This window comes from Psammomys obesus, unplaced genomic scaffold (assembly GCF_907164565.1).
Source record: "Psammomys obesus unplaced genomic scaffold, mPsaObe1.curated_primary_1811, whole genome shotgun sequence".
NCBI classification, from domain to species: Eukaryota; Metazoa; Chordata; class Mammalia; order Rodentia; family Muridae; genus Psammomys; species Psammomys obesus.
In genome coordinates, this window is record NW_026590585.1 from 360,739 (window position 1) to 387,935 (window position 27,197).

Genomic DNA, 27,197 nt, shown 5'->3' on the forward strand with positions numbered 1-27,197 from the left:
CCCCCCCCCCCCCCCAACACATACTGTGGCAGTTGAACCACTCCGCCCTGAACTGACAGGAACTGAGGTCAAGGAAGTTGTTTGTTTGTTTGGTTTTTTTTTACTCTGAGAAGCAGGAGTAGCTTTACTCGTGGGGAATAGGCATAGCATCGTAAACTGAGCGAAAGGTGGGTGGAGGAAAACTATGACTCCGTGTGGAGAGGAGAGAAAAAACAAGTATAAAGAGAACGGATTTTATTTCAACTTGCTTGCGGTTGATGTTTTGGGAGCGTTTTAATAATGTGGATTCCTAGGGAGACTTTTTCTGGCAGAGTATTCTGTAGATGGGATAAAGTCAAACATTAAAAACTTAAGAAATCAAAGTCATTATGTTATTTTAAAATATGAGGGAGAAATTGTTAGCTGTGTTGACATACAGTTGTTCCAAGAGAAGATGAGCAAGGGTAGTTACAGATGTTAAAAAACCGTCTTTTTTGGAATATTCTTGCTTGTCTTGTTAAGGTTGTTGAGAAATAATATGGAACCTCCAAAAAATATCTGTACATAGCTATTTTAGCTCCATGTGCCATGGGACTCTGCACAGCTTAGGTTTGTAGGAAGGGCTTTCTGGCTTCATAGTAACAAATGCCAAGGTGTTATTTTAAATGTTTCCCAGTGTTTCTCCCTTCTCAAAGTTGGCTTGGGCACGAAAGCTGCAACCCAGTCACCCCTATTCCCTTAGAGGCTGGAGTGCATGGAACCTGCCACGTGCTGTTTGCCCCCTGTACTAAAATTTTGTTTCTGTTCTTCCAATTTCAGGATCAGATATGTGATAACGGCATCAGGCTGTGTAAAGAGTGGTGTACCCCCCCCCCCCCTTGTAGCCTTGGCTGTCCTGGAACTCAGTCTATCAGGCTGGTGAAGAGTTTGTTTGTTTGTTTGTTTGTTTGTTTGTTTGTTTGAGGCAGGTCTCATTGTGTGTACCAGGCTGTGCTTGAATTCTGCCTCACAGATGTTGGGATAAAAAAATGTGTCATCATATCAGTTACATTAGGCTTTTTTTCCTGTTCCCCAGTGCTAAGGTTGTACCTGGGGCTTTGTGTATGTTAGGCAAACTATCGCTATTGCCCACCTTCATTAAGAAAAATTGGAAAAATAAACTATTAATATTGACAGTATATTAACTATGCTTTTGACCAAATATCTGATGTAAAGGAATTTAAGGGGAGAATTTAATTTGGCTTGTAGTTCTAGGGCAGTGCTTCCCAACCTTTCTAATTCTGGGACTCTTTAGTACAGTTTTTCATATGTAGCGACCCCCCACCATAAGACTATTTCATATAGCCAGGTGCTGGGGGCTGTACTCTGGGAGGCAGAGGCATGTGGATCTCCATGAGTTCAAGGCCAGCCTGGTCTACAGGAAGAGTTCTAGGACAGCCAGGGCTCCAAAAATTATTTTGTTATGGAATAACTGCCATTTTGCTACTGTTATCAGTTGTAATGTAAAGATCTGATGGGGAATTCCTGGCGGGGTCACAACCCACTGGTTGAGAACCTCTGTTTTAGAGGATACAGTCCCTCTGGGGGGAGGCACGGAGCATTGTGTGTCTGTCAGGAAGCAGCGTGAGATGAATGCTGGTGGTCAGCTTACGTCATCCTTTTTATTCCGATGTAGACCCTAGCCCATGGAACACTCATGCTGCCTGCATTCAGGGCAGTTCTTCCTTCAGGTGACTAGACATTCAGATGCATTTCCAAGGAGATTCTAAATCCAGGCTGACAGTGGAGATTAACGTTGCAGATGGTTAGGTTACATTTGTGTCTCATGGGATACACACTTGTCTGGAATTTAATTTGTATTTCACACAGCTAACTCAAACCAGATCTCTTCTCCACTTTTATATATCTGTGGTGTGGTGAGTGTGTGCAGGTGATCTCAGAGGCCAGAGCTGGAGATACAGGTCCTTGTGAGCCACATCCCACCTGGCTGCTGGGAACCAGACTGCTCTTTGTAAGAGCAGCAAGCCTCTAGGTTGCTGAGCTCTCCACAGCCCGCAAGAGCGCGTACACACACACACACACACACACACACACTGCCAGCTCTTAATTTTATCCCCTAACTTGGCAACCTAATACATACTGTGTGTTGTGCCACCCATTGGGGGTAACAGCAAAAGTAAACAGATGTGATTCTGTCCTTAGAGTTTGCAGTCCAGTTTCATTAATCAGGGCACTGTTGTTGGTTTTTTGTTTGTTTGAGACAGGGTTTCTCTGTGTTGCTCTGGCTGTCCTGGAATTCACTCTGTAGATCAGGCTGGCTTCGAACTTAGGGATCAGCCTGCCTCTGCTGTCATTGCCCAGTTGATCATGGTATTTTTTAATCTACCAGTTTTCCTGGCCATGTATGGAAAGTATCAGATCTTTACAAGACATGTACCGGCTGGATTGAGGAGCTGCTAAAAACTTTGCGTCTATGTGCCTGATTAATCTTACTACCCTTTCTCCCACAGAGAAAGTATGTTAGTATGTCACAAGTTGTGACAAAAAAATAAAGCTACTCATCACCTAAGTGCTTCCTACAATCTTCTGTATCTCCCCCCCACACTTCTGATACTGCTAGATAGCTTCATTCTCTTATACTTAATAGTCTGAAAGAAAGACCTGAATTGCTGTGTAATAGTCATAAGACCACTTGTCTGATACTGCTGTGCTTTCCCATTTTTGGTAGCATTTGAGTTTTTGTACTATATCAGAAAGCTGCATTTTGGAAGCTTATGTAAATTTCCCTAACAGTATTAGTAATTCTTCTCAATGTTTTGGACTGCTCAGTTGTTAGCGTATTCTATTGACATATAATTTGGTCATTCTTTTGGGCTCCAGTAAATGAGTGGTTTTCAAATTCCTTTATCAAAGCCAGTAATGTCTGGAAAGAAAATTTGGGGAGGTTTGGCATTTTTTCTTTAATGTAAGGAACTTTGAGCTACACTGTGCCTTGTACCTCAAACTGTTTTTTTTGAAACTTTGTGCAGTCTTACAGAGATACTTTGTAACAATCCTCCATTAAGTAAACACATTGGAATTTTTGTTTTGATCTTAGAGTTTATTTATAATTGGCTATAGATGATAGACCAAAGGCTGAGAATTTAATAATTAAAGCTGCAGACAGTATAAGAAAAGGGTAATGTTTTTCTAATTAGAATTGGAAGTATGTAAAAATTTACAGTTCACTTAGGATTTATTTCATTTTTTTTCTAATTTTCTTGTATTACAATAAAACATGTTACCATTTTTCACTAACTCCATTTTCAGGATCTTTACTGCAAAACTGAACCTCTATCCATTTGATGATAATTCTTCATAATTTAGCCCTTTGATAATTACCATCCTGTTTCCTTCTATCTCATAATTTTGACTAGTGCAGGTATCTCATTAAGGTAAAACCATGCCTTGTTATTCTGTAATTGACATTTGATTTAATGTGATATCCTCAGTATTCATTAAAGTTGTATTTACCAAAGTTTCATTTTATAAAGATTAATTTTTATATTATGTGTATGAATATATTGCCTGCCTGCATGTATGTGTGTGTACTATGTGTGTGTGGTTCCCATTGGAGGCCAGATCCCATGGAACTGGACTGAAAGCGGTAGGTGCTCTTAACTACTGAGGCTCCAAATTTAATTTCTCTTTAAGGCTAGTAGAGGTGGCAGAGGCGCCCACCTTTAATCTTAGAAGGCAGAGGCAGGTGAATCTCCCGAGTTTGAAGCCAGCCTGGTCTATAAAAATAGCAAATTCCAGGACAGCCAAGGCTACACAGAGAAACCTTGTCTTGAAAAACAAAACAAACAAAAGACTGAATAGTTTTTTCATGCACACATTCACACTCTTAGCCTACCAATTCATGTGTCAGTGACATATAGTTGTTCCTATTCTGTAGCTATTATGAGTAATGCTCCTGTGAGTGTAGCTGTGTGGAGACCTATTTGGAACCCTGCTTTAATTTTTGAGTTGGGGTCTTTGCATTCTAACCTGGTCTCAAAGTCATTCTTTTGCCTTAGCCTCCTCTATGCTGGGAATACAGGTGTGTTGTCACTCACCATACACAATGCTTCGTTATGGTTTGGGCTTGCATTTCCCTGAAGTGACGTCAGACTTCTTGCTCATTGTGTTCTAAAAAACGATGCATTTTGCTGTGTTTGTCCGTGGGCTGGAGGTCAGAGGACAACTTTTGTTTGGTACTGTCCTTCCATCCTGGGTTTTAGGGATGGAAGTTGGGTCATCAGGCTTATGGCAAGTACTTTTTCTCACGAGGCCCTCTGGCTGTCCCACTCAATAACAGTTTAATATTAGATTATTTTTACTTTTGTATATGCTGACACCATGTCTAGCTCTCTGTCTTTAGTTTGGTATCTTCAGGTAGAGTACGACATAGGTGTTTAAGTGGTAATATGGATTACTTAATGAAATCCTTTGTTCTATCTACTTGTTTTCTTATTTGGTTGTATGGTTAATATTTGGGATAGAATAGGTTCTTCTTTTTATTCTATTAGAATTTTTTGAGACAGGTCTCTAAATAGCCCTGGCTGAGCGGAACTTACTTTGTAGACAGGATGGTCTCAAACTCATGTGTGCCTGCCTTTCCTTCTCAAATTCTGGGATTAAAGGTATGAGCCACCATGCCAGGCTTTAGTAGATTTTTTTTTTTTAATGAATATAGCAATACTCAGATGCCATGCAAAATAAATGCCAACAGAAAGAAAAACGATGGTCTTTTTAGTGTGAAGAGAAAGTTGTGTATATATAAGTGCTTGATAACTATTTCTTACTAACATATAACACAAGTAGTCAAGGAAATAAATTCCTAAAACTTTTGAACATGGGTAGAGTAAAGTATCAGGAACGTTACAATGGCCTCTAACAGAAACTTGCAGGTGTCATTGTCAGCGAGATAAGAGTATTTTCTTCTTGTAAGAGGTCCTAGAGCAGTAGTTCTCAACCTTCCTAAAGCTGTGACCCTTTAAAACATTTATGTTGGTTCCCCGTAAAATGTTTATCATTTCTTCTTCATTACTAATCCTAGATATCTGTGTTTTCTAATGGTATTAGGTGACGCCCCCAAAGGGGTTGTGACCCACAGGTTGAGAACCACTGTCTCAACCTGAGACTCTGAGACTCTGAGGCCCTGGCTTTACCCAGCTGTCAAGGGACAAGCCCTGACACAGCTGTGGTTTTGTTAGGGTTGACCTCTCCTCATCATTTAGGTGGGCTGCCAGTACAACAGCCACAGCATCCGTATTCTGGGTGCGTGGTGAATGGAGGGCTAGAGAAGGTGCTGCTAAAGCTGTGACTTGTAGAAGTTGCAGTGCAGTACCTGAACTCATTCAATTCTTGTTGGCAAAAATTAGTTAGGACCATAGATAGCTTCAAGAAAGCCTACAGTTTACATGGCAGTCTGACCCTTGATAGTTAAGGAGCAAGTACAGCCATACTTGTTACAGTCTGTTACAGAGTAAGGAATTTGAAGTCAGTCTGCCAACCAGCTTCACTGTCAGATGAAGACAGGTCTGTGTCAGAGCGATGGTTTTGTTGATGAAATGGTAAATTAGCATTGTATTTGGTATATATAGCCATCCAAAATGAGTTTTTTTCTTTATCCAAAGTTATTATGTATATTAAAATGTGAAGAGAAATCTGGTTTTCACAGAGGAGTTTTAAGGGATAATTAGGGACAATAGTGTGGTTGGGAGATGATGTGGAAGGAGACTTGGCTAAAATACACTTTCAAAATGCTGGAATCAGAAAACCTTAATAGTATTCCTGGCTTTACTCTTGTAGCATCTTGGATAGGTTCTTGTAATAAGACATGCCTGTATTCGTCATTTATATCATGTCATATCTCAGTTGCCTTTTGTGGTTTTTATAAAGATTGATGGTAGAACATTTTATTGTAGTCTTTTGGTAGAGGGATGGAGAAATGGCCACATGTAAAATTAGCTGTACACCTTTTTAGTGTCATGAAGAGAGGTCTCTGTTGAGATGGATAGGACATGAAAACTTTGAGGGTTAAATGTTTGGTCTGTTTTTGTGCAGTATACTTGTGAATATTAGGAGACAGTGGTGATTGATCATGCTTTTCTGTCACTGCTAAAGTTTTTTTTAAACCATTCTGTCTGCCTGAAATCTATGAGATTAAGTAAGTGAGATTGTGTAGGAGTTCCCTAAATTTCGGCTCCCTGCTGTCTTTTCTCTCCATTAGCCGCCCTTCTGCTTTTATGTCACATACATGTTATTACCCTCTCCTCTCCTCCCTTAAGGTTTCATCTTCCTCATGGTCTCCTTTATAGTTTCATGACTCCTCCCATGTGTGCATACATGTAAAAATTTAAACCTAGGATCTGCATATGAGAAAAGCCAATATTTATCTTTTTTAGTCTGGTTTATTTTATGTAATACTATTAATTTTCAGCTCCACTTTTCTATAAATGCCATTTTTCTTTAAAGCTGAATGAAATTCCATTTTATATATATATATGTACATATGTAAAATTTCAGTATTTACTCATCTGGACTTTGTTGCATTTCTTAGTTTGTGTGAATGGTATAGAAATAAACACGGACATGCAAATATCTATGGTAGAATTCTTTGGGCATATACCCAGAAGTTGAATAGCTAGGTCATATAGTGCATTTTTGTTTGGTTGCTTGCTTGTTTTTGAAGAGTTCCATACTGATTTCTGTAATTGCTATACCTGTTAGTGTTCTTAACAGTAGTGAATGCCCATTTCTCTTTTTCATCTCATCAGAATTATTTGTTGTTTCTTAACTTGATAACCATTCTGACTGAGGAGTAGTATCAAAAGTAATTTTAATCTGCATTTCCCTGATGGCTCACAATATATTTGCTATTTTTCTTTTTGAGTACTGTCTTCAGTTCTTTATCACCCCTCTCTCTCCACCTTTGTTTTCGACAAGGTCTCTCATTAGCCCATTCATTTTTTTGGAAGTTTTTCTAAAAATTATTTTTTTATTATGTGTATGCATGAGTGCCTGCTTGTATGTATGTTATGCCATGTGTATGCTTGATGCTGGCAAGAAGGCATCAGACCCTCTGAAACTAGAATTACGAATGGTTGTTAGCCACGATGTGGACAGTGGGGACTGAGCCCATGACTTCTGCAAGAACAGCACATGCTGTGCCATCTCTTTAGGCCAAGATGAGTGTGTGTGTGTGTGTGTGTGTGTGTGTGTGTGTGTGTGTGTGTGTGTGTAAAAGAACCTTTGTACTTTTGTAGTCTTCCTATAGGCTAGAGTTATAACTGGCAAAGATTTCCGTCCTGTAATGCTGTCTCCACTCTGAATGTTTCTTTTGCCACACTGCTTTTACTTCCATAGAATTTTGTCTGTGCTACTTGATGCTCTTGGAATCTTTGGAAAGTAGTAACTTAAGCCTCTATTTTGAAGTTTCCCCTGTGTTGTGAAAACATAAGGCTTAAGAATTACTCTTAGAGCACTGGCAGATCCTAGTTTATAGAAACTTGAATCTGCTAGGCATGGTGGCTGCTGGGCTATATTACCAGTTCTGGAATTTTTTTTTTTTTTTTTTTTTTTTGTCTTAAATGATTTCAGTCCTCAGTTGTAGATAGAACTTGCAGATACAGATGGTTGAGTGTATTAAAGAATGTCTGCATGAATATTTGACCATTTGATTTATATAACAAGTGGAGAAGCCCGGTAAGGTGGCACATGCCTTTAATTCCAGTCTGGTTTACAAAGCAAGATTCAGGCCAGGCAGGCCTACATAGTGTAACCCTGTTTCAAACAACAAAACAACAGCAAAAAACAAACAAACATGGTTGGCATGATAGATTAGCAGGTAAAGATGCTTGCTGCCAAGTCTAGCAACCTGAGTCTGACCTCAGAACCTACATGGTGGAAGGAGAGAATTGACTTGGCTAAGTTGCCTTCTAACCTCTGTATGAGTGCATTGGCACATAAGTAAGGATCCCTCCCAATAAATGTAATGAAAATACTCCCCAAATTATAGTGCGGTAGTGCTAGAGGATGGGTATGATAGTAGACTGGGCATTTCTGTATAATGTAGACTGCCAGAGGAAGGATGAGTCAGGAAAAACAGTTTTGTTAAGCATTTCAGTCCACAATATTCTAAGCAGGTAGGTCTAAGAGTACATTTTTCAAGTAACAGGAAGTATAAGAATAGGCTGGCAGTATGGTGGTGTGCAAGGGAGATGTTTTACAGTGTTCTGGGTGTATGATGATGAGACCAGTAAGATTCAGGTAATACAACAAATAAAATTAACTTTGTATGTTTGTGTGCCTTTGGGGAAGTAGCAGAGGAAAGATGGAAGCAAAAAAACGGAGTTTTGAATTGAGTATCACAGTTAGGTTAGGTATATCAGCTAGTGTTGCCCAGAAAAACAAGAGTAAATGTATGAAGAATAAGTTATATAATTGTGAGATTAGTAAGTCCAGAGCTGTTGAGATGGCCAACAGCTCATAAACACACGAGTTGGGAGTTGCTGTCTTAAAGCATGATGAACAGACTGAAGGTGTGATGGCAATTTTGTGACTCTTTTCTGTGAGACATCAGTCTTGGCAGTTCTATGCTTTAGCAAGGTCTTCATTTGGTTGGATAAGGCTTTTCCACATTTTGGAAGATGATGTTTAAGTCAACAGTTTAAGTCAACAAAATGCCTTGAACATACAGTGCAGTATATGATCAAACAAATGGTCATTGTAAGCTAGCCAGGCTGATTTTAATGATCACGATGGAGGGTGGATGGATATAGGTGCTAAAGCAGATGTGAATTAAGAAATTACAAAGCTCAGTGAAGCAAGAGAGGATGACATTTAGTTAGGGAAGCCAGTGACTTTATTTCAATGTGATTTAAAATTCAGTGATGAGATCATAATTGGAAAGACATTACTTAGGTCTATGTTTCAGTAATAGCTGAAATCTGGGTGGAAATGGCATTTCTAGGTAGTAGAAAATGGGTTTAGAATGAAGGTTTGAGGTTTGTGGACAGGAGAGCTGTCAGGGATAAAGGAGGCGCTTGAAGGAGCCCAACATTCAGTAGATATGTGTATCAATCGGTCCAGCTCCTTTTACACAGAAGTGGATGGCATGATTTGAACATATCTGTAGCCATTTCTGGATTGTTCAGATGGTATTAGAATTTTATAATAGAATTAGATACAAATTATAATAGAATGATACACAGATTCTGTTCCATATTCATATACTGCCATCCCTTTGTATTCATCTCTAAGGATTGAAAATTTGCCATGTCCCCACTATGATGGGCTCTGTCTTCTAAAGTTGTCCTGATCGTGGTGTTTTATCAACAATAGGAAGTAACCAATACAGTTAGAAAGAAGGTATATGCTATAATGTACATTGGTTATGTTTAAATACCATGCCACATTATGAGTTATGTCAGTATTTGAGGTTTTGTATGCTGGGGAGTCTGGGTGGTGGCTCCTAGAAACAATCTTCCTTGGCTACTGAGGGATAAGTGTGTGTATATGTGTGTGTGTGCATATTTAACCTTTATTTAAATTCTAACTTCATGTGTTTTAGCCTTATATGGAATGAAAGGTTTACTTTTAAATTATTATTATTATGTACATGAGTGTTCTGTGTGCCCCATGTGTGTGTGAGACTCCTGCAGATGTCAGAAGAGGAAACTTGGAGGCCAGAGTTACAGACAGTTGTGAGCCTCCATGTGTGGGTGCTGGGAAGTTAACTTGGGTCCTCAGTGAAAACAAGTGTTTTATTTACCTACAGAGCTGACCCTTCATCCCAAGGAGTGAAAGGTTTGTTTGTTTCCTTGCTTGAAATGTCTTAATATCTTTAGAGGGTACATTATGGCTCTCTTCTTTCTTTCCTTTTCTTTTCCTTAAAGGGTTTTGCTAGTGCTGCTGTCCCCTGTCCCCTGCTCCTGCTCCTTCATATATATCTTTTTTAACCCTTGAGACCACACACTCAGTGGGAAAGGGAAAGGAAACATGGTATTTCTTATTTTCATCTACTTTTCTTTTGTGATGTTATACTTTATTTAAAAAAAATATCATTCTGTAGTGGATAGTTATAGCTCATTGAAAATTTTGAGTGTTCATAAGGTTCATTTTAACTTTGAATTCTGAGAATATTTGTTTATTAAGGACATTGGAAATAAGAACTAGAATGCTAAGCTTTAGCTCCTAGAATGTTTTAGTTCAAAGTATTGAAAGGTGAAAAAAGGAACTATGTTCAGCTTTAGTGTAGTATGAAAATTAAAATTTTGAAGAAATAGTTATACTGTATAAAATATTTTAAAAATAAGCTAGAGCTGGGTGTGGTGGTGTTTGCCTGTATTCCCAGCACTGGGGGTGGGGGTGAGAGCAGAGTTAGGGTGGATTGATATTAAGGCTAGTTTGAGCTACATATTGACACCCTTTTTAAAAAAGAAAAAAAGAAGAAAAACAACTTGGCAGTCTTTGCTATGATAAAGGACATAAGTGAAGAACTTCATTTCTTTAGTCTGTTATTCTAGGCAGTAATTTTTAAATTATTATTGGCATGCAGGTGGTGAGCTTTGCAAGGGAAAATTACAAATATTTAGATGGCTCAGCAGTTAAGAGTACTTGCTACTCTTGCAGAAGAGCCCGGTTTTGTTACCAGCACCCACATGGGGCAGTTTACAGCTTTCTGTAATTTCATTTCTGCTTTCTTTTAGCCTTCAAAGTTGTCAGGTATGAACATGATGTATGCACATAGCAAGCATGCAGACTAAACTAATACAGACATTAAATTAAAACCTACTTTTCACTAGTGTTTACAATTTGGTATTTATGCATTGTTTTCTTTGATACTTTGGAAGAAATAAAAAAGGGATAGGAATTATTTGACCTCTTATATTGACAGAATAAGAGAGGAAGTGATCTGGCGGCACACACCTACACTCAGTGTTTTGGAGATGGAGATGGAAAAGTTGCTAGTTGGAGGTCAGCCTCATCTAGTTAGATTCTGTTTAAAGGGGTTAGGGGAAGAGGACTATGCTTATGTTAATAACATTTGCCGAAATTCCCTATATCTTACACCTGTAGGAAAAGTAGCCATTGTATTGGGAGGGGCTCTCATATTTTAAAATTGTAAATATTGGGGCCAGGGAGATGTCTTTAGCAGGTAAAGGCACTTGCCATCAGTAAGGCAGCAAATCGTCCAAGTATTCTGTGTACATAGCATCAGTCTTGAGCACGTGAGATAGAAGTAGGCCCTTTCCCTGCCTAGGACCCAAGTGTTCTGAGCTGGGCATGCAGCATCGTGGTGATGCCCTTCAACTAAAATTGCCCTTCTACCTGTGCTGAGACTGCTTCTATGGTTCAGCCGGTGACAAGTGCAAGTCAGACCTCTAACTACTAACTAGAGACTTCATGTGGAAAGAACGTTCAAGAATTTTCTTCTTAAAGTGAAATATTAATAGGGAATCACTGGAAAAATTTGTTATCATATAATTTCCAACAGTTGGCTTACTATTGACAAGATGTTTCTCCCTCCCAAAAAGCATGTAATTATGATTGCTGGGACAGCAACCGTCCCTCATAGGAAAGTCCATCATGCAGTAAAATTAGCTATCCATGAAAAGATAAGTAAGGTTCAAGAAACAAGTGTAAGCCCAGGTACAGAGCTGGCTCTGGAATGTTAGCAGTCAATGAATGTTTAAAAAACACTGAATGCAAGTATGTTTTCTTTTCTCAAGGGAAGAGAATAATCTCTTAGCTACTTTGTTGTGACTTTTCTATGTGGCTTTACCTTTGAGTGAGACCTTTTCATGTAACTTTAAAAGCCTTGTGTGATTATAACTTCCCAGTGAGTACTTTTGCCATCTGCAGCAGATAGAGTATCTGGTTGGGTGCACACTTTGGCCTTCGCTGTGGTTATCCACAGGGAAGAGAGTACTTCCACATTACCCTTCAAAAGAAAACATTTGTCCCTTCCAGTAAAGATAACGACAGTGCAGATTTGCGTTGTAAGTTTTCCGTATCTGTGGTTAAAGTGAAACTCTTAATTCAAGAAAAACTTTGAAAAATGTTTGAAACAAATGTCAGGTTTAGAAGGAAGCAAAGGCGAGGCAAGCAGCTTCTTGACCCTTGAAAAAAGCTAGAAAAAAAGTGTTTGGCTAGGCATGGTGAGGAAAGTTGAGGCCAGAGGGTTGTGTTTGAGACATTGTCTCAAAGTAAATCACCACATACAGAAAACCTGTAGGTTAAAAAAAGGGGTGGGGGCATAGGTTTGTAACTTATAGGTGTAAAGGATACCCCATTATGAGGCAATAAAACATTTCTCTTATAGCAGTTGTCTTCTGATGAATTTAAGTATCTTAAACTAGCACAATCATTGTAATTTACAATTTTCCAAAATTGGGGATGATATGGTATTGTTGACTGGATTTCTTCTTAGCCTAAATTGAGTTATTACTGTATCTGGCAGAGATTACCTTCTGGCGTAAAAACAAACAGCAACAACAACAAAAAAAAAAAAACATTGGCTTACCTTTGAGGAAATGGTTGTAGTTGTGTTGGGGTGATAGGTTTGCCAAGTCAAAATACTGAGGGTGTATACTGTTGGCTTACTGGTGGGTCTATGAAACAAGTCCTTAAATATCTGGGAGAGTGGGGAAGGGTCCAGTGAAGGACTGTTTCTGACTTCTGGCTCCAGGAGGCTGCTGGTCTCCCTCGCCTTTGCTTCCTTCTAATCTTGACTTTTGTTTCTGGATTGATTTCCATGCCATCTGGCATGATCCTTGAACAGTGATAATTCTTTCTATTCATATGTTCTGTATCAGTGGCTTCAACTAACCAAGAATAGTGTCTGTACTGAACATTGAACAGTATAGACATTTACCTATTATTTGTACTGTATTTGATCTAGAGGTGATTTGAAGTGTACAAGAGCATGTGTGCAGGTTATTTGGAAATATGTGCTCTAGATGGGAGTGAGCAATGTGGGTAGGCTGGGGGAGATAGCCCTCCCTCAAAAGCAGAATGCTATGGACAAGGGACAACGGTTCTTGAAGGTTCATTTGTTTTGGTTTTGTTTTAAACTTTTCCAGACTAGGTTTCTCTGTATAACAGCAGCCCTGTGACTGTCCTGGAACTCTTTCTGTAGACCAGGCTGGCTTCAAACTCATGGAGATCTGCCTACCCCTGCCTCCTGAATGTTGGGATTAAAGCCATGCACCATCAAGCTCAGCCCTGTTCTTTAAGTTTTTTAGGGGTGTATTTTTGGAATGGGGTTGACAGTCTCATTTTGTAGCCCAGGGTGTCCTCAAATTCACTAGAGGTCTGCTTGACTAAAAAGGGTTTTTAAACTTTCTTTTCTTTATTATCAAACTGTGTTTAATGGTAAACTATTTGCTTTTCAGGAAGACTTCTTTCTTTCTCTCTTCCTTTCTTTTTTTGAATTCAGTTTGCATTCCTATTGCAGCTCCCTCCCTCTTCTCCTGGTCCTGCCTTACCACCCTCTTCCCTTTTCCCACCTCTCTTTTTCCTCAAAAAAGGGGTAGCCCCCCACCAACCCACTCCTGGACTGTATCAGGACTAAATGCATCCTTTTCTCCTGAGGCCTGACAAGGCAGCCCAGCTAGCAGAAAGTGATCCAAAAGCAGGCAACAGAGTCCAAGTCAGGGACAGCCCACACTTTAATTGCTAGGGGCCTGTCATAAAGACCAAGCCCATCAGCTACATATGTGTAGGGGACCAAGGTCCAGTCATTGCATGCTCTTTGGTTGCTGCTTTAGTCTCTGTTAGAGCCCCTATGGTCTTTAATTGGCTCTACTGGTCTTTTTGTGAAGTTCTTGCCTGATAGGATCTTTCTATCCTTCCCCGAAAGTTCCACAAGGCTCCCCAAACTCCAATTAGTGTTTGGCCATGGATCTCCGCACCTGTTTCAATCTGCTGCTGGGTAGAGCCTCTCAGAAGACAGTTATGATAGTCTCCTGACTGCAAGTATAGCAGAGTGTCGTTAATAGTCTCAGGGTTGGCTCTCTCCCTTGGGTCTCAAGTTGGGCCAGTCATTGTTTGGCCCTTCCCTCAATCTCTGCTTCATCCTTATTCCTGCTAATTTTGGGTCAAAGGTTTTGTGGTTGGGTTGTGTCCCCCTCCACTGCAAGTCCTGTCTGGGTATAGGAGGGGGACACTTCAGCCTCCATATCTCTCTGCTGCTAGGAGTCTCAGCTAGAGTCACCCCCATATCCTCCCAGGAGCCTACCCCATCGAGGGTTTCCAGCTTGTTCCAGAGATGCTCCCAATTGGTTTCCCTTCTCTCTTACAATCCTCTCACCTCTCACCCCAAGATTTGTGATTCAGATTCAGAGAAGTGGTACCCTAGAAAGTGGAAAGACTTTCCCTTTCTCCCTCTCTTTTTTTTTTTTTTTTTTTTACTCTAGTAAAGTATGTTTCGAATGTTCCATTTAAAGAAGGGACACAAACACGGAGTAAGAGAGTTCTATCCCTGAAAAATCAGCACACAGTGATGGACATGGGTATTAGTTTGTATTATGTAGAGCTCCATTTTGTTCATTCTCTAAACTTTGCTCTTTAGCATTTTAGGTAGTAATTTTAATACTTATGTAGTAATATGAGCTTTTAATTACCTATACAACAATAAAAAGCAAGGGAATTTTTAAATATAAAACTATAGATAAAAGTATAAACTTAATGGGTTATCTAGTGATGGGGAAATAGGATATACTGTCAGTGATTTTAATACAAACCATTTCATACCAGGAAGGGACTTAAAAAAAATTTTTTTTTTTTCTGAGACAGAATTTCTCTGTGTTGCCCTGGCTGTCCTGGAACTCCCTCTATAGACCAGGCTGGCATCAAATTCAGAGATTCACCTGCCTCTGCCTCCTAAGTGCTGGGATTAAAGGCGTTCACCACCACACCCGGCTGAGAATCGGAGTTTATATTATTAAAATTTTTTGGATTTATTATGCATATGAGTGTTTTGCTTACATGTACATTTTTGCACCATGTGCATGCCTGTTGCCCACACATGGCACCAGGTTATAGGAGGGTATTGAATGTAACTGGAGTTATGGTTGTGAGCTAGCATGTAGGTGCAGTTATTAAACTCAGGTCTTCTGCAAGAGCAAGTGTTCTTAATTGTTGAGCCATCTTCACAGCCCCCAAGAATTGGAATTTTAAGGGAAGGGATGAAATAGTAAAAATAGAGACAATCAGGTTAAGTGTATTTGTAGACAAAAATCAATATTCTATTAATACAGGGAAATTGTATTTTAAGTTTGTGGTATGTGAACTGCTATACCGCTATACTGCCAGAAAAATGGAGAAATCTTTTTTGAGAGTATATCTATATTTTTAGTGGTGTTCCGGCAGGGAGAAGACATAGTATTGAAACAGGGTCACTGAGGCTGGCCTTAAATTCTCTGTTCAGCTAAGGAGAACATTGAGTTCCTGATCCTCCTGTGTCTACCCTCCGAACTCGGATTAGCTGGAAGTATTTCCCTCTACTTCCTTATTTAGCTGGCAGAAAGCTAGAACATTTATTTGTGAAATCCAAAAACCTACAACATTTCATCAATCTTGTGTATTTTCTTTTCCATCTAGATAAAAGTTTACATTCAAGGAATAAGGAAAAGGAAGAACAGGCAGATCCAAGATGTGTAGCTCCGTGGCTGCCAAGCTGTGGTTTTTGACAGATCGTCGCATCAGGGAAGACTATCCGCAAAAAGAGATCTTACGAGCTTTGAAGGCCAAATGTTGTGAGGAGGAATTGGACTTCAGGGCTGTGGTGATGGATGAGGTGGTGCTGACAGTCGAGCAAGGAAATCTGGGTAAGACTATACAAATGCTCTTCTGTGGTGAACCTGTTTCTGTAATAATGATGACAAATAAAGTCATAATAGCCTTATCAAAAGTACCACTCACATAGCTAGTCTGTTTATGGAAGACATAGGAACATAATACTTCCTAAATTGTTTTATGTATAAAGGAGTGGGGAGGAAATCTAAAAATGACTTTCTAGTTTTTATAGAAATTTAATTGTCTGCCAGACGGGGTGACACATGCCCTTAATCCCAGCACCTGGGAGGCAGAGGCAGGTGGATCTGTGAGAGTTTGAGGCTAGCCTGGTCTACAAATTACAAAGCGAGTCCAGGACAGCCAAGGCTACAGAGAAACTTGGTCCTAAGTAAATACATACAAATAAAAATTTAACTGCCTACAAAAAGTACCTTCACAGGATCTAGAATTGCTCAAGAGAATTGCTTCTGTGCCTTCCTGTGAGGCATTTGCATAACTAGGTTAATTCATATGATAAAACCACCTTGCTTGTTGGCAGGGCCGGTCCTTAAGCAGGGCTTCTTTATTGATGTACTATCTATGGATCCAGGCATTTTTAGTCTTAAATTTATAATATATTTAGATTACTACCTATTGTGTGGGGGTGTTTTGTCTGCATGTATGAATGTGTATCACAAGTGTGCCTGGTGTCTTTGGAGGTCAGAAGAGGGCATTGGATCCCTTGGGAAGGTTGCAAGCTGTCATAAGGTGCTGGAAATTGAACGTTGGTCCTCTGCAAGAGCAACAAGTGCTCTTAACTGCTGAGCCAACTTTTCAGCTCTAATACTATACTAAATGCCATCCTCTTGGAGGGAGGTGACAAAACAGCTTCTCTTTTTCTTTTTATTAAAAATAATATTCCTCAAGACTTTTTTTTTTTTTTTTTTGGAACATATTCCTCAGTACATAACCCATTACAAAGCAAAGCAAACTGGACTGTTAAACTAAGGTGGAGTTGCTTGATGAAACCTTGCCTTTGGGGCTCTGTCCTTGGGCTGCCAGGATTCTATTTTCCCTGTTTATCTCTGACTGTGGTTTTGACTTCACACTCCTTGCTTCATCTCAAAGCCACCCCATTTGATAGCAGGTTTCTTGCTATCAAATTGACATACTTGGGTCAAACTCTTGTGTCAGCTGACTTGTGGGCATAGGAAAGGTAATGAAAACAGCGCTCGTCAAACAAGTTAGGTTGCTTATAATGTGGAATATTGTAACCTACGTTGGCCCCAAACGTCTCATCCTCTTTTTCTACCTCAGTGCTGAGGTAGACTAGTGGCATAAGGTACCACGTGTGGCTCTCCTACATGTACTTTATGTGGTATTGATACTTGTTTTTTTTAATGAGCTTTCTAGTCTGGAATGGCACGTAGTTATTGTTTAAAATACTTATGTTTAATTTTCAGTTAGACATAATATCTGTTACATTTCTTGTCATCCTGTGGGTTTTGGATAATCTCTTTCTTAAAAAAAAAGAAAAAGAAAATTACTTTTCATTTTTTTGGTGATTATTGTGTTATCAGGTTCTGAGATTAATTTCCAGCTAAGTCCAATGTAGTGAAGTTTCTGCCAAAGGCACTTTTTATTAGTGTTTTCTGAATGTACCATTTTTGTTTGTTTCTGTCTGGTTTTGCCTGCTATCTGTCATAGTTACTTCACTCTAGCCTAGCCGGACTTGGAACTCCTCCTATGTAGCTCTGATTGGCCTAAAAGTTGTAGTTCTGTCTTAACCTCTCTTGTGCTGAGATTACAGGTGTGAGCCACTAAGCCCAGCTTCATAGTGTTTTAAAATCTGACGCCCTGTGGCATCTGACTCTATTTCTGATGTCAAGCTTTTTTATTCTTCTATTAGTATAGTAAAATACCCAGAAAAAAAAAATCAACAACTTATCAGAGAAATTGGTTTATTTCAGCCTGCTGTTGAATCTAGCATTGTGAACAAGTCAAGGCAGGAACTTCAGATTGCTAGTCATAGCATATCCACAGTCAAAGGCAGAGTGAATATGTAGATGCTCATTTGTTTGCTTGGGCTTGGCTTGGTTTCTATGCATTGCAATAGTAAACTGGGTCTTTCCACACCGGTTAGGGTAATTAAGACAGTTTTCCACAGACGGTCCCTCATTGAGACTCTCTTGCCAGGAGGTTCTAGTTGGGTCAAGTTGACAGTTAACACTCTCTGACAATAGCTGTACTTTTGTGTCTCGTTTATTTCATTTAGCATGCTTTATTTTTTGGTAGGGGAGAAGGCTGTCAGTGTAAACCAAGCTGGTCTGGTGCTCACCGTGGTGTAGGCTGGCTTTGACTCAGAGAGTGCTGTGACAACAGCCTGAGTAACGGCCTGGCCAGCATAACGATTCCCACAGAGTTCCATCTCCTGTAAAATGCACACATCACACTCCCTTCTAAAGGCCAAATATTAATCTATTTAATGTTTTACGCTACACTTTATCTAATTGCATTCATATCATTAGGGCACAGGGTTTCAGTATTGTACATATGTCAGCTTGTCTGTTTTCTTATTTTTTTGTGATTCTGGAGATGAACTTGGAGCTTGTGCTACAAGAATGTATACCACTGATCACATGCCCCGCCTAACTTACTTGACAGTGGCCATTCTAATGAATATGATGGCTTTGACTTGCATTCCCCTAGTGATTAGTGGTGTTATATATCATTTCAGTCAGCAAGATCAGCAATGCCCTTCACATATTGGGTATATTGACATACATGCAGGCCGAGCACCCATATAAAGAGAAGTAAAAGTAACTTAAGGGTTGGAGAGATATTTCAGTGGTCAGAGCACTTACTCTTGTAGAGGACCTGGGTTCAATTCCCAGTACCCATATGGTGGCTCATAGGTTCAGGTGAAAACTCACTGTATACAGTGGTAACTGGGCAAAGAAAGCTGAGTATCTTTTCCAGAGCAAATGGCCCACTTGTCTGTTTTGGAGAAATATATACTCAACTCGTTTGCATTGGCGTGAGGAGAGTTCTTCAGAATCTAGGCCTTTCTGAGCATGTGTGTTTTGCTTAGGCTTGTGTGTGTCTTGACTTCCGTTCTATTTTTGGATGTCTGTTTCACAGCTTCTCATTGCAGCTTGGTGATGGGGCCAAGGTCATTAGCTCTGCTTCTGTAATGGCTTGCTTCAGGTAACTGCTGATCTTAGGTTTCTCTGCAGCTTTTCCTACCTGGGAACCTTTGTAGAACAGGAACCAATCCTTTGGCAGTACCCCAACAGGTCAGAGCACTGCTAAAACAATGTGTACTCCTTTCCATTCCCAGGGAGTTACTGTGCTGCCAAGTTCTCTAGGAGACAGTGCTCTACTAAGAAAGGTGGTGCAGGGCACAGTAAGATAAGATTCCATGAAGCTGTTTTATGTTTTGTTTTTGAGGCTGGGTCTGGTGTGACTAAGGTTGCTTTCAAATTCAGTATGTAACTGAACCTTGAACCTTTGATTATCTTGCCTCTTCCCCGTGAGGGGGTATTCCAATATAGCTGGCCCGTACTTTATTTTCAGTATGGCTGTTTATGTATGTATTTGAGACAGGACTCTATGTGTAGCTGCTTCAACTTCCCAAGTGCTGGGATTAAAGGCATGCCACACTATGCCTGGCTTGGCTCTCTTACTCTTTTTAAAAACTATTGTTTTTCTTTTATTTGTGTATGTACCACTTTCATGCTTAGTGCCTGAGGAGGCCAGAAGAGGTGTTGGATCCCCAGGAACTGGAGTTATGGACAGAATTTCCATATGGGTACTGGGAACCAAACACAGGTCCTCTGGAAGAGCAGCCAGTTAACCGCTGAGCCATCTCTTCAGCCCCCTTAGGAAAACAAAACAGAACAAAACAAAACAAAACAAAAACTCACTTTTTATAGTGAGTAAATACTGATATGTCAGAACAATTTTAAAATATTTTATGACTGCATTGCCTGCATGTATATATGTATGTGTACCACGTGCATTCCTGGGGCACAAAGGGGACAGAAGAGGGGGTTAGAAGCATTGTATAATAAATTGTTGTGAGGCACCAGTTTGAACCTTGGTCCTCTACAAGAGCAACAAGTGCTGCAAACCACTGAAACATCTTCAGCTCTAAATTTATTTTTCCTTTTGTGTACATGGGTAGTTTGCCTTCATGTATGTGTGTATACCACATTTATGAAGTGCCAGCAGAAAAGAGAGTATTGAGTCCCTTGGGACTGGTTGTTAGCCAGTATGTGGGTGCTGGGAATTAAACCCAGGTCCTTTGGAAAGAGCAGCCAGTGCTTTTGCCACTTAGCCATTTCTCCAGCCCCTAGTCTTAAATTTTACATTGGTATTTTGCTGAAATAGTTTATTATATTCTAAGTATAGGGACACATAATACAGAAGTCATGTGCCCTTCTCACTACAGCACATGAAACAGGGTCACAAGATGTCACTATGTCCCATTGCTGGAGATCTTAACTTTGATCAATTAGGCTAGTTTGTGCCACCTTAACTTTTAAAAAGTTGTTCACCCCTTTGTAGCTGATAAATACTTAAATACTTAAGTTAGGGAAGATTTCTTTGAAAGATGTAGATATCATTTCTCCCTAAACATCTGAGTGCTGGGAATTGTAATTGACTCTGCTGGACGTGTGCCCAATGTTCTTAACTGTTGAGCCATCTCTCCAGCCCCCAAATTAAGTATATACTTTGTTTTACCAAAACTTAATGGCACTGTACTTTTCATATTATATGTATGTATGTATGTATGTATGTATGTATTGTTTTGTTTTTTTCCCAAGGCAGGGTACCTCTGGCTGTCCTGGAACTCAGTATGTAGGTCAGGTTAACCTCAAACTCATAAGTATCTGCCTGCTTCTGACTCCTGAGGGCTAGGATTAAAGACATGCCACCATACCCAGGTCATAATACTATTAATTTAGTTATTTTCCACCTTTAGATGCATGACTGTTGAGAGCTCAGCTGGCTGCCATTGAATATTTTTAAATTTACACAGAGGTTTCCTCCAAATTAATTGACAGCTAAGTAATTTGGTAGTGTCTGCCCTATACAAATACGTGCACACTCCTCCCCCCAGTAGGAGATGTGGAGGACAAAGCTTTCCTAGCCTTTGTCTTCCTAGCAATGTCTTCCCTCCTAGCTTCACCACTTCTCACCACGTCTATTCTCAAGCCTCTGGGGTTTGATTATAGTCTGAATACTAAATTAATACACCTATCGAAATGGAACTTTGCCTAGTCTTCCAGTACTAAGTGACCTATCCCTGTCTCAAAGTGGTTTCCCGTCCTTTTCATGGGTACAGGAAAATCAGGTGTGGATTGTTAGTATTTGTCTAAAGGTGAGAAATGTGTGGAAATCATTCACCTTCAGACTTTATGATTGTCATCTCATTTTATGGGTGAGTCTTCTAAGCCCCTTTCATGCAGAAGAGAGATGGTGTGAATTGTGAGTAGACAGTGCTTAGGATAAGTATCCATAGAGCAATTTGGAACTCATTAGTTTAGAAAATGATATTTATCTTTATACTAATTCAAATCACAGTTGAGGCACATGATCTGTTCTTTGTTTTGCCCCATGATTTCTGCTTCTAATTTACACCCAAAGTATCTTTTCTTAAAACACACTAATACCACTTGTTCTAACCTTGTTTTTAGTGCCACTTCACTGACCTATCAGAATTTACTCTCATGACTAAAAGAATACCATAAAAAATGGGACATACACTATATATCTTTCCCCACTAGAATACTCTTGAGAGCATGAATCATCTCTGTATTACTCATTGATTTATACTGAGAATTTAGAAAACGATTGTTGCATATGGTCATTACTTAATATTTATTGAATGAAAAGTCATTCAGGAAGGAATTAATCATGGAATATCCAAGTCCAAACGTTTTAAAAAAAACATTTGATTTTGTGCTACAAGCTTTGGCATTTTACTATTCTTCTATATTATTATTGCTTTTTTATATCTTAAAAATATTAAGTTTCAGATTATGATATAGTTAAATCATTTCTTCTTCCCTTTCCTCCCTCCAAACCCTCCCATATACTCTTTCCTGGTCTTTCAAAATCATGTCCTCTTTTAATTAATTGTTCGTACATGAGTATATGCATACATATTATTAAATACATAAAATACAACCTGCTCAGTCTATATAATATTACTTGTATGTGTTTTTAGTGCTGACCATTGGTACTGAGAAGCTTGTGTGTTCTTTCCTGGGGAGGACTTTCTCCCACTCATATAGGTCTTTATGTAGGATTGAGGCCTTTTGGACTTTCCCCTGTCCATATTAGCATATCTATTGCTGTTGTCCTCATTCAACTCACGTTAGACAGTCATATTGGTAAAACTTAATGGATATAGCTTCTGACATAACTAGGAGACACAATCTCATAGCAAATTCTCTGATTCTTTGACTCTTAAAATCTCCTCTGTTCCTGGCCCTGCCCCTTCCTGGCTGTGGCACTCAGGACAGCTGGCCCCACCTTTCAGTGTTGGCCATAATTGGGAGAGCAGAACCTGCATTGCTCTGGCTCAGCCCACCCAATCAGCAGGAAGCAGGATCAGCTCTCCTGCCCTCATGCTCTTCTTACCCACAGCCACACCTCTATAGCCAGCTTTGCTGTGCTGCCCAGTCGATGTATAGGGCCCACTCTACCAAACCCTGTAGCCAGAGGCTGTGCCAACCCTCCTGCTCTCACACCCTTGGGGCTGACTCAAGAGTGCCGCCTCCACTGTGTTGCTTGAGCAAGGTACCCAGTCTGCTCTCCTGAGTGCTGCAGCTATTGACGGGAGAGCTTGCCCTGGTGGTGCAGATGCAGGAGAGCCAGTAGGCTCATCAGTTCAGTTACCACTCAGGTCCAGATCCAGGGCTTCAAGTTGGCCCACCCCAAAATCTGTTCACATCATCTGTGAACTATTGGAATGTGTGACAGGGCCGATCCTGTTGATCCAAAGCTGCAGGATTGCCATGACACAGGGCACCAATAGAATAACTGGGATAATAATTGGGTCCCCAGTGAGGACCCAGTATTGATGAGTGGGACTATAGGATTGAGCCATCATATTATGATGGTGTTGAAGATGCATTATTTTTTTCCAGCGAATGCTTTTGGTGTCTTTGTCAAATATTAAATGGTTGAATTTATGTGTACTCATGTTTGTATCTTTGGTTTTGTTCCAATGATCTACATGTATGTTTTGGTTTTGGCTAGAACCATTGGTTATCTGGGGTCTTTTGTGGTTCCATATCCAAATTTTAGGATAATTTTTTTTCTGTTTCTGTGAATGAGATGGGATTTTGGATGGAGTTACATTGAATGTGTTATTACTTTTTTAAATTGTAAAGAAAAAACAGGATCTCACTCTAGTTCTGGCATTGAACTCAGATCCACCTGTCTCAGTCTCTTGAGTAGGATTACAGGATTCAGCCACCATATCCTTTTTAAATTTGCATACTCCTTCCAGTGATTTTAGCTTCATTATTATGTTTTCCAGGCCTGCGGATCAATGGAGAGCTAATCTCTGCCTACCCACAGGTGGTGGTAGTGAGGGTTCCAACCCCGTGGGTGCAGAGTGATAGTGATGTCACCGTTTTGCGCCACCTAGAGAAGATGGGGTGCCGATTGATGAACCGACCTCAAGCCATCCTGAACTGTGTTAATAAGTTCTGGACGTTTCAAGAGCTAGCTGGCCATGGTGTACCTCTACCAGATACTTTTTCTTACGGTGAGATCACACATAAAAATGTATAATCTGCATGACTAGCGAGATGGTTCAGTAAGCGTGAAGCGTGTTTGCTTCACAAACGTGAGAACCAGAGTTCAGATCTCCTGCCCTCTCATAAAAGATGGATGTGCCACATGTCCTGTGAGCACAGTGCTGTGAGGGTGGGCAGGAAGAGAGCTAGGTGATGCTGGCTCCCAGCATAGCTGCAGGTTCAGTGAGAGACAGTGTCTCAGGAAGTAAGGCACTTTCTAGTGGTAGAGCAAGACACTTAGCATCCTTCTGTAAGGTACACAGGAACCAGTACATGCATCCCATCTCACACATTGATGGGAGCAACATCCTTCTGCAAGGTACACAGGAACCAGTACATGCATCTCTCTCACACATTGATGGGAGCAAGAAGAAAAGTGGTTGGTATCCCATATTTAACTAATAGAGTACATAACTGAACCAGAGAGAGTTTCTCTTATAGAAGTAACTTTCAAGATGTCTGTGGTGAAGAGGGAGGTAGAGGCGGGAAGATTTCCAGGCCAGTCTGAGTTATATAGCAAGGCACACAAACATCCTAGGCCAGAGGACTAATCATGTTTATTTTTTTAAGGTGCGAGTGCCTCCATGTATACATGTGCACAGCACGCATGCAGTGCCTTCAAAAGCCGGAAGAGGTCATTGGATTTCCTAGAGCTGGACTTACAATTTGAGCTACCCTGTGGGAGCTAGGAATTGAACCTGTGTCCTTACCCAGTGAACCATCTCTCAACTGCTCTGTGAATCACATTTTAAGGATAGCTTTGTGACAAGGGGTTCAAAAGTTTTGACAAAACACTTAAAGTCCAGTTAGTAAACATCTTTGGTTTTACAGACCAGAAGTTCTTTGTGGGAACTAGCAGTACTATCTTACAGTGTGAAAGCTGCTAACTGCAATGCTTTAAACAAATGAGTATATCTCTGTTCCAATAAAACTTTATTGTAAAATCAGGCAGTAGGTCAGAAATACCCCACAGGCCTTGGGTTTTTCATAACAATATTTTTATATTGTTTAAGAAAATGACCTTATTAAAGATTGTATGCTTTAAAGCAGTACTTAAACTCTGTGACAAAGGATCATTTTTAAGTCAATTTGATGGGCATTAACATTAAAGTGCAATAATAAATCTCACAGCCATTATAAACTTGAAAAAGCTTCTAATGCTTTTTGTACTTGATCACCTGCCAATATCAAACATGTCATAGAGGTGCATTTTGAGTGCCACTGCTATGAATATTACCATGCTTATTTCCTGACCTTCCAGTTGTTAATTTTGTTTAAGGCTGATTGCCTTGAACTTGCTTAGGCTTTCTTCAAGTCTTCCAGCCTCTGCTTTTCTGGTACTAGAATTATTGGATTTACCACCTCACAGAGTGTTTGCAAAAGCATTCTATCATATTTTTCTTCCTTTCCCCCCCCCCTTTTTTTTTATTTTTTTCATTTTTTTTCACAACAGGTTTCCCTGTTTACCCCCAGCTGTCCAGAAACTCACTCTATAGACCAGGAGGACTCAGATTCAGATTTGCCTGCCTCAGCCTCCTGAGTGATGAGACTAAATATGCTGTAATTTTCTACAAAAACATTTCTCCAGCTAGTGCTCAGTAGAACGCTTGAGGATTCAATGAGGCTTTAAATGTGTTGATGCAATTACTGCGTTTAGTATTTACACAAAAGTACAAAATTAGTGTGAACCACTTAAAGGTCCTAATGCTCTTGGGGTTTTAGTTTGGGAAGGAGAAAAAGCATCAGTAGATAGTAAATTATACCATTAATGGTGAGGGATTAAAATTTTATAAGAGGATATCTTAATTTCTGTAAATTGCAAATTGTTCCTGTTGCACTGATATCACAATCCTTTTGACTTAATTTTTTCTGTTATCATGCTGATTCTTTTTACAGCTACAGTCCCCTTTTGCTCTCACCCTGCAGCTCTGTCATTTTTTTTCTGAGCAATGAAAACATTAGCAAAATTTACCAGTGAGTGCTAAGAACTCACTGTAGGAACACCTAAGAAATCCCGTGTATAAAGAGAGGGGTGTTAAATTAACCAACAAAACAAAACTGTGTTGGCCTAGTGGTACAGTCAGACTATTCCCAGCTACCCAGAAGGTGGAGGCAGGGGAATCACATGTTGAAGCACAGCAGAGTGAGTTCAAGGCCAAGGCCAGCTTTGGTAACCTAGTGAAACTTTGTCTACAGTTAAAAATAAAAAAGAGATTGGAGATATAGCCTGCTAAGAATGCTTGCTTAGCATAAGTGAAACTGGGTTAAATCCTCAGTGCTGCAAACAGAACAGAACGCAGGGAAGTACTGAGACAAAAGCAGATGTATACATCTTGGAATATAGCAGGGCCTCAGATAAACTCATTTAAACTACGTCCATCTGCTTCTCAGCAGAAAGAATGGCCAAGATCATGCATTGGAGAAAGAGACTGTTGCATGCTAAGAAAGCTAGATAGCCTCAAGAGAAGAAGCCAAGTCCCTATCTTTCATCCTCCAGAAAAATAATTTCAGAAATGACTTAAAATCTTCAGTGTGAGATTTGAAACCATGTAACTACTAGAGGAAAACTGTAGGTATAAGCTGTAGGTGTAGATCTCTCTGTCTCTATCTCGATCTCTGTCTGTCTATCTCTGTCTCTCACTGTAGTTCTTAATTTTAATTATTTTGTGTGTGTGGATGTTTTGTCTGCACATATGTGCTGCCAGCAGAGACTGGAAGTAGGTGTTAGATCCTCCGAAAGTTTTGGATAGCTGAGAACTGCCATGTGGGTGCTGGGAATCAACTAGGTCTTCTGGAAGAGTAGCCAGTGCTTTTAATAAATAAGCCATTTCTCTAATCCCCAAAGATGCTGTTTTCAGTGGATAGTTAATACATAATTTCTTCAAGAAAACAGAAACTAGCCACCAATCTCTTACCTTGTATTATGCTTAAAACTGGTCCCAACATACTTTGACTCTTAGCCTTTAATTAATTTTTTCCTCAAACCAGGTGGCCATGAAAACTTCGCTAAAATGATTGATGAAGCGGAAGTGCTGGAGTTCCCCATGGTAGTGAAGAATACGAGGGGTCATAGAGGTGGGTAAGAGTTGTGGAGATGGTATGTAGTTTTGAAATTGCTTTTGCAAATTAACATGGAGGATCTTTGAAGAGCAACAAACAAGAGCGTGAGACGACAAACTTATAGAACATTTCCACAGGTTTGGTTTGATAAGACACTGGTTCTGTTTAGAGTTTATGGCAGAGGTTTTAGCACACATAACTAAATTTCAAGTTCATGTTTCTTTTCAGCAATAAATTGTGCCTAAGTCGAATCATCCCCACCGCTCAGGTTATTTAGTTGAACAACTCGAATGTTTAAGACGGAACTGATAAAACATCTTAGTAACATTAATCATACTGCAGCCTAAACGCTGGCTTCTTTGAGATTTTCTGTATCATACTAACTATTCAATGACCTTTAAATTTTTTAAATGTAAAATCAAACGAGTTCTCAGGATGTGGACAAAATGCAGATAGTTCTTGCAAACTATCATCTGTGGCCTCTGTTCCTGTCCCTGGTATTCTTCATTGCCATCTGAAAGCTCATAAGCATAA

At 39.8% G+C, this 27,197-nt stretch overlaps 1 protein-coding gene across 1 annotated transcript in view; it reads left to right on the plus strand.

Annotated features, from left to right (window-relative positions):
* Positions 1-27,197, plus strand: part of Rimklb (ribosomal modification protein rimK like family member B) — a 35,515-nt gene that overhangs the window by 801 nt on the left and 7,517 nt on the right. The window contains exons 2-4 of the mRNA XM_055607964.1: positions 15,613-15,839; positions 23,342-23,572; positions 26,592-26,678. Of these exons, the coding sequence (XP_055463939.1) occupies positions 15,665-15,839; positions 23,342-23,572; positions 26,592-26,678 (493 nt within the window). The 5' untranslated portion in view covers positions 15,613-15,664. The remainder of the gene's footprint in view (positions 1-15,612; positions 15,840-23,341; positions 23,573-26,591; positions 26,679-27,197) is intronic.